Below are 12,553 nucleotides of genomic sequence, written 5' to 3' on the forward strand. Positions count from 1 at the left end.
AGTTTTGCAGGTCTCTATTAATTACTCCAAAAAACCAAAGTTAGTAACTTTATAGTTAGTCTACTCAACTAGCGTCACTCAGTGCTCACTCACGAGCAACTTAAATTTTAAATCAAATCTGTCCATTACTATCGGAGTCACAGCTCTCACTGACTTCAGTTCTACGCTCCCCACCAACTACGTCATCATTGCAAATGTTAACCGGGTAAGTCATACGTAGAGACCCGAAAAATTCGCGGGTTCAATGACCTCCAGGATAGACTCCAATATCCTCTACACACTCGGGGAAAATGCCAACTGTTCATTGGCTGCTGACTTGTGAGTCGTCTCGACTGGGTGGCCTGTGATTCGACACCTCTATTGAGTGAGGGGTCTCTAATTGGCCCTAAGTCGTCCAGATTAACAGTGAACCAATGACAGATGCAGCACTAAGGTATAACTATTTGAATTTTAGCATAACGCGAAATGAACCCGCGAATTTTTTCAGGTCTCTAGACTCATACGTAAATGCCACGAGCAAAGTCCGCTCTACTACGATATGTTTACTTCAACTCTGCATATTTCATAGTTTACGAGTTTTAAGCGGTGACGCCCGAACAGAGATTCCTGTCGGAAATTCATGTCGAAATAAAACGGCTTCTTACACTTGTGCCGGAAATTAGGAATTTCGAAACTTTATTTTAAATTGTTATTATAATTTTAAACCACCGAATTGGCATTTTCACCACCCTTCCTCAACAACACACATGTGCCCTGGCATCATGTTCCCGATTGATCTCCGGGAAACGAAGCCCCTACCTCCGGTGCTACTGTATGTTTTAACCTTTTCTGAACTTTCTTAAACTACGCCGTCAGACGAAGTTCATCAGATAAACATCATTTCTGGACTTCAAGAATATATACTGGGATGGTTTAAACATATTTGTATTTTTTTTATTGGTTTATGTATTTTTTTGATGAAAACTTTTTATAATTTAATTTAGGGCTGGCCCATATTTTTTTTCTTCTTTCTGAATATACCTGAGAGCTGTTTAAGTACGTGATTGATATCGTATGTTAATACTTGTGTTAATATCTGTTATAAGTTTCCTAAGTATGGAGTAATTATATACAGACGGATTCACACCTTGTTTCTGTTCATTTCTAATATCATTGTGAAACCTTAAAGATCCACCCAGCACGCACTTGTCGAGTAATCGTGCAGACGTGGCCACACGATGCCTGGAACGGGCTCTCATTGGTGCGTTCCTGTCGTTTCCAGAGTCACCTGGAGAAGATCCTGGAGCGGCCTAGCAAGATGACGCAAGACAGGACTCCGCTGAGCCGACGAGAGGTGAGTGTGGCCGCATCTTCTCTTTCGCCGACGTAAAAAAATTGGTTGTCTGTAAAGTCAGTTTACGGACGATAGTTAAACGTGACAACGTCATAACAAAACATTGATGAAATTATTGCATACTTTTATGAATAAAGTTGAATCATTTTCATTGAATTATCACTATTTAGTATGGATACAAAGAAGGAGTAAAATGAAATCTACAATTTAATTGATAAATTTACTTTTATTTGCACTCATTAATTCAAATATGTTTATTACTTTAACGAAGAGATTATTTTAACTATAACTTTTATACATGTTTGCTATTATAACTTCTTCCAATCTGTGTTATTCTGTTAAGGATAGGACGATGATAGGAAAAGTAGGAAACGAATGGCAGTGTTTCAAGTTTAATGTGCCTCGAAAAAGTCAAATCGATGGTTGTTCCAATCGAGTGGAAGAGAGATAGATGCGGCGCAATCGTACAATGAGCGTAACGGGACACCGCGTAACGGGACAATGTGCGTAACGGAACACTTTTTCGTGCGTGCAGCCGGCGTTGATCAATTTATTAGACGTTGTCACGTCAATAATGCCTAGCGTGAGAAATGTACGCAAATTTGGTGTTTTCATCTGCGTTTCTGGACGCGAATCACACGTAGTTTCCGCGCCCGCCGCTAGAATTCGCTGCCGGAGCAGCCGCGGATGCTATCGAATAGTTTGATTAGCAAAGCTAACAAGCAAAAAAAAACTTGAAAAAAAAAAATTAAATCCCTTTTGGAGCTTGATATCCGACAAGGAATTTTATGCAAATGCTGCCTATCTTGTTAAAAAATCACTAAACTGTTAATACCGTAAAGTTTCCCTTTGGGTTTGTGAACTTTGGTTCGTGCCATCCGCCACAGATGGCAGCACTTGGTTCGTTACACATTTCAGTTAAATGTTACTTCCGTTGCATTCACTAAATTACCCATACCAATTGCCGTAAACCGAGAGCTAGATGTTACACATCAAAAAAATACATAATCCACAAAGAAAAATTGATGACTTAAGTGCGAAACACGGGAAGCACAGACAATGATTAGCTGTGTTGTTAGGCCTGCGTCACACCCTATGCGCTTCTGCCAATGCGGATAAAATTTCCGCAGCGTATTTTGAAGTGAACCATTTTTTTTGACGTGACAACGTCTGATAAATCGATGAACGCCGGCTGCACGCACAAAAAGTGTCCCGTGACGCACATTGTCCCGTTACGCTATGTCCTGTTACGCTCATTGTACGCTTGCGCCGCATCTATCTCTCTTCCACTCGATTGGAACAACCATCGATTTGACTTTTCCGAGGCACATTAAACTTGAAACACTGCCATTCGTTTCCTACTTTTCCTATCATCGTCCTATTCTTAACAGAATAACACAGATTGGAAGAAGTTACATAGTAAACATATAAAAAGTTATAGTTAAAATAATCTCTTCGTTAAAGTAATAAACATATTTGAATTAATGAGTGCAAATAAAAGTAAATTTATCAATTAAATTGTAGATTTCATTTCACTCCTTGTCTTTGTATCCATAAAAAATAGTGATAATTCAATAAAAATGATTCAATTTTATTCATAAAAGTATGCAATCATTTCATCAATGTTTTGTTATGACGTTGTCACGTTAAAACTATCGTCCGTAAACTGACTTTACAGACAACCAATTTTTTTTGCAGCAAGTAGAATGATATAATCACAGTGTAAATTAAGTAAGAAGGTAACTGAGTCAACTTGTGTAACGTATGTTAACGAATATTACTCAATGGTACGGGGTATTAAAAAAAACAAAGCTTTGAATTGAAACACCTTCACAGACGTTTAGGCCTACAGGGGGTGGCGGCACAATTTTCAAAACTCTAGTAAATGTTCACATACTTTCGTATACTTCTTACATACTTTCGCATCATTTCGCAACTTTAAACTCCCAACTCTGAGTTTGTTTCCGGTGTTGGCATTAGAATTTTGACAATTTGTATAAAAACATTTTACAATAAATTTACGTATCATAACTAGAGACACGGAAATTTCGCGCATTAATTTAGTCACAAGTTAGAATGCAAACCTTCACACTCTCACACTGTGTTCATGATTGGCCCGCAGTTATTTGAACACGCCCCTCTATAACCGTGAGCCAACGACCCCCAAGCTAGGAGAGAAGTAGGCGAATCGGTTAGTGCCAATTAACAAGGATAAACATGGCCTCGCTAAGAAATCAACCAATGGGAAAGCGAACATATGTTGAGCACAACTATTACCTTAAATTCTACTCTGAAGCCAGACGAATCTGCGAAATTTCCGGGTCTCTAAAAATAACCCCATTAATTCATCAATAGATTCCATCGAAGACAAGGACAGACACCAGTAATTAAAGGTCTATTTTAAACGCACGATAACGCGTGTTTAAATGATTAGATTTCCTTGAGAAAAAATTGAATTGGTGGTTACGCACTTAATTTTTTTTTTGGTGGATATTCTTTTGACAGATGAATGCACGAAAGAAAAAAAATTATAAATATTGTACATGTAAACAATTGGTCTGGAAGTAGTCATAGAGTGCACTGTAATTGTTTTGTCTGTAAATGTAACATTCAATAAAATTACATAAATCCAAAAAAGCATTTCATATATGCAAAAATAACTATAGTCGTGTGTTGTAAAAAATTATATCTTTCTTTTGCTATATGACATGCAGTGCAAACTTGTAATGGCCTATGTGCAAAATGATGATTTAAATAGTTATTTCTGTGCACCTAAAATGATGTACGGTGAAGGACTGGGTAAAATTCCCGGTTTCGATGACTTTCAGGTTAGACTTCACGGTCCTTTATACACTCGGGCAGATAACGCCAGTTGATTGATTTGCTGTCTTGTGAGTAGTTTCAAATGTTTGACTTGTGATTTTATACTTTTCTTCGGTTAAGGGTTTCTCATCGGCCCTGAGTCGTCCAGATTAACAGCGACCCAAGAAAAAAAAAAACAGCTTAAACGTACATGTATTTCAATTCTAGCCTATCGAAACTTTTATAGGAAGGTTTGAATAGGGAGTAAATTCATGTAAGTCGTCGTCGACATGGTCACGTGACATGTTAACTATAACACTACAACTGTTCCTATTAGTATACCTTATTACGCTTTTAAATCTTAAGTATACGATTACTGTGCAGTAAAAATTGACTATAAAATATATTAATATTTTCATATAGATATATAGTTTTAATAACGAAGAAAACGGAATCTTGGTTGCAATATAACCTAAAAATTAAGAACATCATTATTTATTTTCTTAATACCTGCAATTACTATGCAATGCGTATTTTATAGTAATTTAGGAGTTATTTTACTAACGTGATAAAACAAATTTGTTGTGTGATAATACTTTTTCTTTAAAATTGCGATAAAGTCTCTGATTTTTATCAAAAAATATTTTCTTATAACAAATTTGCTGTGTGATAATATTTTTTCTTAAAAATTGTGAAAAAGTCTCTGATTTTTATCAAAAAATATTTCATTATTTTGCACAATTATATTTTACAAAGTTAGTATTTCTTATTTCAAATTATATTTCTATTTTCTTAATTCTATTATTAATAATAGTTAATTTTATTATTATTATTAATTCTATCATTTGAAGTTTACGAAAAAAATGTTTGTGCATTATATTATTATTCTCTCTAAATATATATTTTTAATATTTTTTTTAGATCCTCGATTTTGTGTGGAAAACGAAGTCTTTGTAGCAATATAACCTAAAAATTAAGAACATCGTTATTTATTTTCTTAATACCTAAAATTACTATGCAATGCGTATTTTATAGTAATTTAGGAGTTAATTTACTAACGTGATGAAACAAATTTGTCGTATGATGATATTTTTTTCGTCAAAATTGAGAAAACGTTTTCACTACTCTCAGCAGTCCTCATGACTGCTTTGAAAAAAAAAAAATTCGGTCTGATGTGTATGGCTATAAAAGCAGGTCAGGGGTTGTGTTTATTTAAAAAAAAAAAAATTGTGTCTGTAAATATTTTTTCCCACTTGTTTCAGAGCTACGACGTGAACGTGGAGGATATTTTCCAGCAGAGGGTGAGTTGTGAAGCGGCCAATCCGTAATTGCCAATAAATCCGTCCGCGAACGGGGACGCTGGTGTCGATTTGCGTCGCGACTGGCGGGAAAAACCCGCAGGTCTGGTTGGTGGAAGTTGGGGAAGGTAGGGGGGGGGGGGGAGAGGAAAAAAAGGGAGCTTAATTAGAGATCTCCCTTTTCCCGTCACGAGGGGGGGGGGGGGGTGCGGCGTGGTTTGCTGAAGTGACGCCAGGCAACGAAAGGGTTGGAAGAGAGAGGGGTGGATTTCAATAAACCATCCGCTGGGAGAGGTCGCGTACGTCCAATCGACAATCAATCCGACGGTCAAAAATAATAACGAACAATTTAGCAGGACGGTCACGACCGTGTTTCGCACCCCAATTTTTTTGTATCCTTTTTTTTTTTTTTTTGGCGACTCGTTCGGTAACATAAACAATAATTGACACGTTTGCAAAATGGCACCCCGGTCCAACGGAAAAATAAAAATATTCACCCACACGTAAATTATTAACGTAAATGTGTTCCGTTTGTTTTCAAAATCTTAAATCTCCGAAAGTTTTTCTTCCCCGATTTTTTTTTGAAATTTTGACATGACATTGCATTCGAATACTAGCGTGTTTTTTATATATATATATATATATATATATATATATATACTCATGTCACACCTGTGACAGTTAAAAAAAAGGTGGATAAATATATATATATGAATGTGTGTTCGTCATCTGTTTTGTAAAGATAAAGATATAGCTAGGAATGTATAGACTAGTTAGATAGATTGAGATATAGAGATATATAGAGTGATATAGAGAAATTTATATATATAGGGAGTTAGATTGAGATATAACAAAGATACATGGAAAGATATATGGAGAGATATGCATATAATTATAGGGAGATATAAATAGGGATATATATAGGGAGATAGACATATAGAGAAATTTTTCTGTATAGAGATAAGTATAGTGAGGAGGGTCTTTTCGCAGCGTAACGCCCGGCGGGGAAGTTTTCATTTGGTTTGTGAAATTCAGTTCGCGCCGTACACCACATATGTATGTCAGCCCCGTGGTTGTTACACATTTCCGTACCATTCTCGAAATTACTCAAACCAAACGCCGTAAACCAAGAGCTGAGATGTTTACACGTCAAAAAACAAAAGTGTGTACGCGATAGAAGTGAAATTACTTTGCTTATTATTAGAGACCCGTGAATTTCGCGGATTCAATGACCTCCAGGATAGACTCCAACATCCTCTACACACTCGGGCAAATGCCAACTGTTCATTGGCTGTTGACTTGTGAGTCGTCTCGACTGGGTGTCCTGTGGTTCGACACTTCTATGAGTGAGGGTCTCTAATTGGCCCTCAGTCCTCCAGATTAACAATGAACCAATGACAGAAGCAGCGCTAAGGTATAATTATTTGCATTTTAGCATAACACGAAATGAATCCGCGCAATTCACGGGTCTCTACTAATTATATCATTCGGTACAGAAAACGTAATATTTCTTTGGTAGAGGTTGCAGATAAAAAATAAAATAAGGCATGTAGCAAGTATGCGAGCGCTGTGTTTTCTATTGCGCAGTTTGCGAGTGTTCAAGTATGCAAGTGTGAAGGTATGCAAAGTGTTCAAGTACGGAAGTGTGAAGGTATGCAAATTGTTCAAGTATGCAAGTGTGCAGGTATGCAAGTGTGCAGGTATGCAAAGTGTTCAAGTATGCAAGTGTGAAGGTATGCAAAGTTTTCAAGTGTGCAAGTGTGAAGGTATGCAAAGTGTTCAAATATGCGAGTGTGAATGTATGCAAAGTGTTCATGTATGCGAGTGTGCAGGTATGCAAGGTGTTCCAAGTATGCGAGTGTGCAGGTATGCAAGGTGTTCAAGTATGCAAGTGTGAAGGTATGCAAAGTGTTCAAGTGTGCGAGTGTGAAGGTATGCAAAGTGTTCATGTATGCGAGTGTGAAGGTATGCAAAGTGTTCAAGTATGCGAGTGTGCATGTATGCAAACTGTCCAAGTATGGAAGTATGCAGGTACGCAAAGTGTTCAAGTATGCAAGTGTGCAGGTACGAAAAGTGTTCAAGTATGCAAGTGTGCAGGTATGCAAAGTGTTCCAAGTATGGAAGTGTGCAGGTATGCAAAGGGTTACAATTATGGAAGTATGCAGGTATGCAAAGTGTTCCAAGTATGGAAGTGTGCTGGTATGCAAAGTGTTCAAGTATGCGGGTGTGCAGGTATGCAAGGTGTTCCAAGTATGCGAGTATGCAGGTATGCAAAGTGTTCCAAGTATGCGAGTATGCCACGTCGTTTCTACACCTCTCCTTTGCCGTCTCCTCTTCTGCCGGTTTACTTCACCCAAGTTCCCAGCCAATCCCCTCGTGCGAATGGGACTTATTCGCGACGCCCGGGGCAGGGAAAAGTGCAGGCGGGTGTTTTGTTCGGCAGAACATCCACTTCTGCACGGTGTTCGAGCTGCGAGCCGCGGAGGAAGAGGCGCTGGTGTTCCGGCCCAGCCAAGGGGAGATGGGCCGATCCCGCCTGGCGCACATAGCTCGCTACGTGGCAGCCGCCGGCCAGGTGAGCCCATCCCAGGCTGCCCACCGAGTCGAGCTTCTGTGTTAGAGGTGGGTCGCAGAGTATCAACCAGCTACTTTCGTGACTGATACGCGCCTGTATCAGGTACCGCAAACGGGTACACTGTTGAAGTTTCAAGTACTTCTGTATCAGTTTAGAATTTCGCCTGGAGCAACACCACGGCCAATGTGCGCAGAACCGTGATCGCAGATGACTGTCACATGGGCGGAGCTTGTGAAAGGGGACGACGAATAAGGGATAAGAAGGGAAAGAATGTAGGGGAGGGGGAAGCCTAAGATGTACATCAAGTTCTGTCCCTGCCCGAACACGCCCCAATATTCACCTTCGGCCAACCTCGGGGTTCATTTATACAAATATTTATATTTCTCTGTTTACTTTAATGTAGCTGTACTAACCTAACTAACCGTCCATAGTGTTTTAAAGTGTTTTAATATGGCTAACCTAACCGACCACTTTTAATATTTGAATTCATTTTTTTCCTTTCCAAAAAAATCAAACAAATCCCGAGGTTGGCCGAAGGTGAATGTTCGGGCGTGTTCGGGCAGGGACAGAACTTGATGGACATCTTAGGCTTCTCTTGCTAGGTACATCGCGAGAGGAGAGGAACTGTCACTTTAGTGATGGGTAGGGACACCTGTATTTCGCGAATACATTTCGTGTCAAAGGTATTTCACAAAAAAAAACTCTAGCTTTTCTCCTGCGGGTTATTGGCTGAGGTCGGTGAGAGGTGTCGTCCCGCTCTTGACGGGGCCAATGAGAATGTGGTCACCGTACTGCTGCACCCTCTCACAATTTGCCACGACTGTTAGAAAAAGGCTACAGTGTTTTGTGAAATACCTTGACACGAAATGAAATCGCGAAATACAGGTGTCCCTAGTGATGGGTAGAGACCTGCAAAATTCGCGTATTCATTCGGTGATAGGCTAGAATTCAAACGCATATATCTCTTAGATAATTTTGCTATTGGCTTAATGTTCGTCTGGACGAATCTCAACCAGTTATAAACCCTCAACCAAAGAAAAATCGAATCACAGACAAACCAGCTGAGACGACTTACAAGTCGGCAGGCAATGAACTTGCGTTAATTTTCCCGAGTGTACAGGGGTATGTGCAGTCTATCCTGAAGGCCATCGAAGCCGCGAATTTTGCAGGTCTCTAGTTATGGGGGAACCGGCAGAGGAGATGTTGGGGGAACCAGGAAAGGATGGGAATCATTAGGTATGGCATATGGAAGCGCGAGAGGGGGGGAAAAGTTAAATATGTAGTGTGGGGGAACTATGGGAGGAGGGCAATAGTTAGTGCCATGTTAGGGGAACTGGGAGAGGAGTGGAATAGTTATAGGTTTTGGGTAGAGGGATCCAGGAGAGACAGGGAACGGTTATTTATGTGGAGGGGAAATCAGGACCGGTTGGAAGTAGTTAGTTTCTTGGTGGGGGAACTGGGAAAGGAAGGGAATAGTTAGGTATGTGGTGGAGGAACCGGGAGAGTAGGGGAATAGATAGGAACCGGAAAAATTCGCGGATTCAATGACCTCTAGGATAGCCTCCATTATCCTCTGCACTTCTCAAGTAAACACGCGTGTTCATTGGTTACTAAATTGTGAAGGCGTATCCACTGGGTAGCTTGTGATTCGACGCATCTTTGGTCGATAGTCTCTCATTGGCCCAGAGAGCTCCAGTTAAACCGCGAGCCAGTAGCAGAACCAGCAGAAGTATACACATGTTTGAATTTCAGCCTATCACGAAATGAATCCGCGATTTTTTCCGGTCTCTAGGAATAGATAGGTGTATTGTGGTGGAAACGGGAAAGGAGTTGAAAAGTTAGGTACATGGTGGGGGAACCGGTAGAGGAGGATAGTGCGACATCGTCGACCCCACTCAAACGCATGCACTAGCGGTAAAATAGGATAACGGCAAGGAGGGAAAAAGGTATGTAGCATAGTATGCTATATGCTAATTGTTTCGACTGGAAGGGGGGACTGCAGGGGGAAGTTATACCTGACGCTTCAGTGATGCTTACTTTTAAAATGAATCCAAAATAATATTCTTGGTATATTAGCAAACATTTCATAAAATTGTTAAGAACACGCTTCTTTTATCCACGAGTTAGTTTATCTTTGTTAAGAACGAAACATACAACTCGTAAATCATAATACTGCATTATGTTTTAAGAAGATTCAGTTATTTGAAATTACGAAGATCTTTCTTGGTTCATTTTGAAGTTATTTCTTCGTTGAAATATACGTACATTTACTGTAATTTCAAAACAGTGCATATAGCCTAACTTGTGATGTACATTAACTGTATTTTACCGAGATTAACTGTATATTATAGTGTATTTTATAGGTCCAAATGCCAAATTCCGAATAAATTAAATGGAAGGAAACACAAGAAAGTTGACTTGATGCAAGCTTTTGGACATACGCCATTGCTAAGCACATGTATGTCTGTAGAAGAAAACTACAGACATACATGTGCTTAGCAATGGCGTATGTCCAAAAGCTTACATCAAGTCATGCACTCCCATTTCACAAATCTTTCAAAGATAATACAAGAAAATTGATTTTTTTTCCTCCGATTATTGCTTTGTATTCTTGCGCCTGACGTAGATTATAATAATTTATTAATATTGAAATATATTTTTTGAGTTCTTCATTCGTTCATGTGTTAACTTTGTTTCGAAATTTGTGAACTAGGTCCCAGGGAGAGATCCCCGAACGCTGTTTATTTATTCGCCCACCAGAGTGCTCCGTGCGAGATAGAAGCGCTGATAAAACTGTTTACGACTAGATCGTGCGCCGGTAACTATCTAGGCCCTAACGTTAAAGTGACGGTTCGTTCATGTTGATCGTCGGTAGGGCACTTGCTAAAAGCCATCATTCCTGACCGCACACGAGAGGACACTCGTGTTCTGGAAGTTACTCTCCGTGACGACACACGTTGGGGGGGGGGGGGGGGGTGTTGTATGGAGAATTTTTTTTGAACCGACATAAAAAAAAACGTTCGTTGCTCTCGCCTGCCACCGCTATAAATTTTCGATAGCGTTGAGTCCCGGTTGTGAAAGAGGCCAGCTTCATAACGGCTGTTTGTCGAATGAAGAACTCACGATTTGCAGGGTCTTTGCCACCATGCTTTTGTTTCATTCTAAGTAAAAAATTGGTTGTCTGTAAAGTTGGTTTACGAAACGATAGTTTAACGTGACAACGTCATAGCAAAACATTGATAAAATGATTGCATACTTTTATTAATAAAATTGAATCATTTTTATTTTAATAATAAAAGAATAAATACTTGAAATTATACTAGTAATCAGATTTTTAAAATGCAAGAATAATTAACCTTTATTGCCGAAATTGTTGTTCTAATAAGCAATGAAAACCACATTAACTTTTCACTTCACTTTATAAACAGTCGACGGAACATTTCACGTGTAGATGACTTGTAAGTAATTTTAGAAACTGATGTTTAGCTATAAAGTTTAAATATAATTATGAACAAGTTGTCATATAAATAAACTGTAATCAAATATCTATCATAAATTATATGAATCACCATAATTCTTTAGTCAATTGTAACCTAACCTATTATTACTGCACTCGCCGTGCATGGTTCCCGCGATAGCGGATAGATAATCCGTTTCATTCGGTTCGCGTCCGTCACCGTAGATAACAGCACGGTAGGGGAATAATATTATTTCGTTTTTATAACACGATTTTATAACAAATACGCCCAAATACACCAAACTTATTTATAATGTGTTACAATATTTTTTAAAACATTGTGCAAAAGATCCCGGGTGTAATTTGAATTATTATGTGTAACTGTAAAACACCATTGTTCGTTAAAAACCTATTTGAATATTCAACATTACTTTTAAATAACCGTACCGATTGTGCTGAAAATCGGTGGACGATCGTTAAATTACATAATATTAATAATTCAAACGACGAAAATATGATTGAAAAGTCAAATCGAAGGTTGTTCCAATCGAGTGGAAGAGAGATACCACGCATGCGTACAATTAGCTTAACAGGACACATCCGTAGTGGGACATCCGTAGTGGGACATCCGTAGTGGGACAATGTGCGTTACTGGACACTTTTTCGTGCGTGCAGCCGGCGTTCATCGATTTATTAGACGTTGTCACGTCAAAAAAAATCAATTCCATAAAAATAGTTTTTTTTTACATTACAAACCTAGTTGATTTAAAAATATTCATGAGCAGCAAGAAAAAATATTTATACAATAATCGGTTTTAATTTTTTTATAGTTATTTATGGTTTTGTTAGAACTTTACCAGCAATAAATATATATATTGTTACGAGGCAAGGGTGCAAGCCAACACTGTCACTGACGTCACGCGCTCATACCGTTGGGGATTAGGGCGGTCGGGCCTGTTCACCCCCCCCCCCCCCATGCCCACATGCCATCCTTCCTCTGCGTTTTTATCTATCCCTGTGTGGCCTGGATATCCTGTGGGCTTGCAGAAGCCAAAACGTGGCGGGGCGTGAATAAGCTCCGATATTCT

The 12,553-nt window shown here is 39.1% G+C and overlaps 1 protein-coding gene across 2 annotated transcripts in view; it reads left to right on the top strand.

The window, feature by feature from the left end:
• The window catches only part of LOC134540858 (cGMP-specific 3',5'-cyclic phosphodiesterase), a 274,843-nt gene that overhangs the window by 193,597 nt on the left and 68,693 nt on the right, over positions 1-12,553 (top strand). For both annotated transcript variants that reach the window (XR_010076524.1, XM_063383866.1), the window contains exons 10-12: positions 1,262-1,333; positions 5,398-5,436; positions 7,877-8,008. Coding sequence is in view for 1 of the 2 variants with exons in the window: in XM_063383866.1 (XP_063239936.1) it covers positions 1,262-1,333; positions 5,398-5,436; positions 7,877-8,008 (243 nt within the window). In the remaining variant the exon portion in view is untranslated. The remainder of the gene's footprint in view (positions 1-1,261; positions 1,334-5,397; positions 5,437-7,876; positions 8,009-12,553) is intronic.

This window comes from Bacillus rossius, chromosome 17 (assembly GCF_032445375.1).
Source record: "Bacillus rossius redtenbacheri isolate Brsri chromosome 17, Brsri_v3, whole genome shotgun sequence".
NCBI classification, from domain to species: domain Eukaryota; kingdom Metazoa; phylum Arthropoda; class Insecta; order Phasmatodea; family Bacillidae; genus Bacillus; species Bacillus rossius.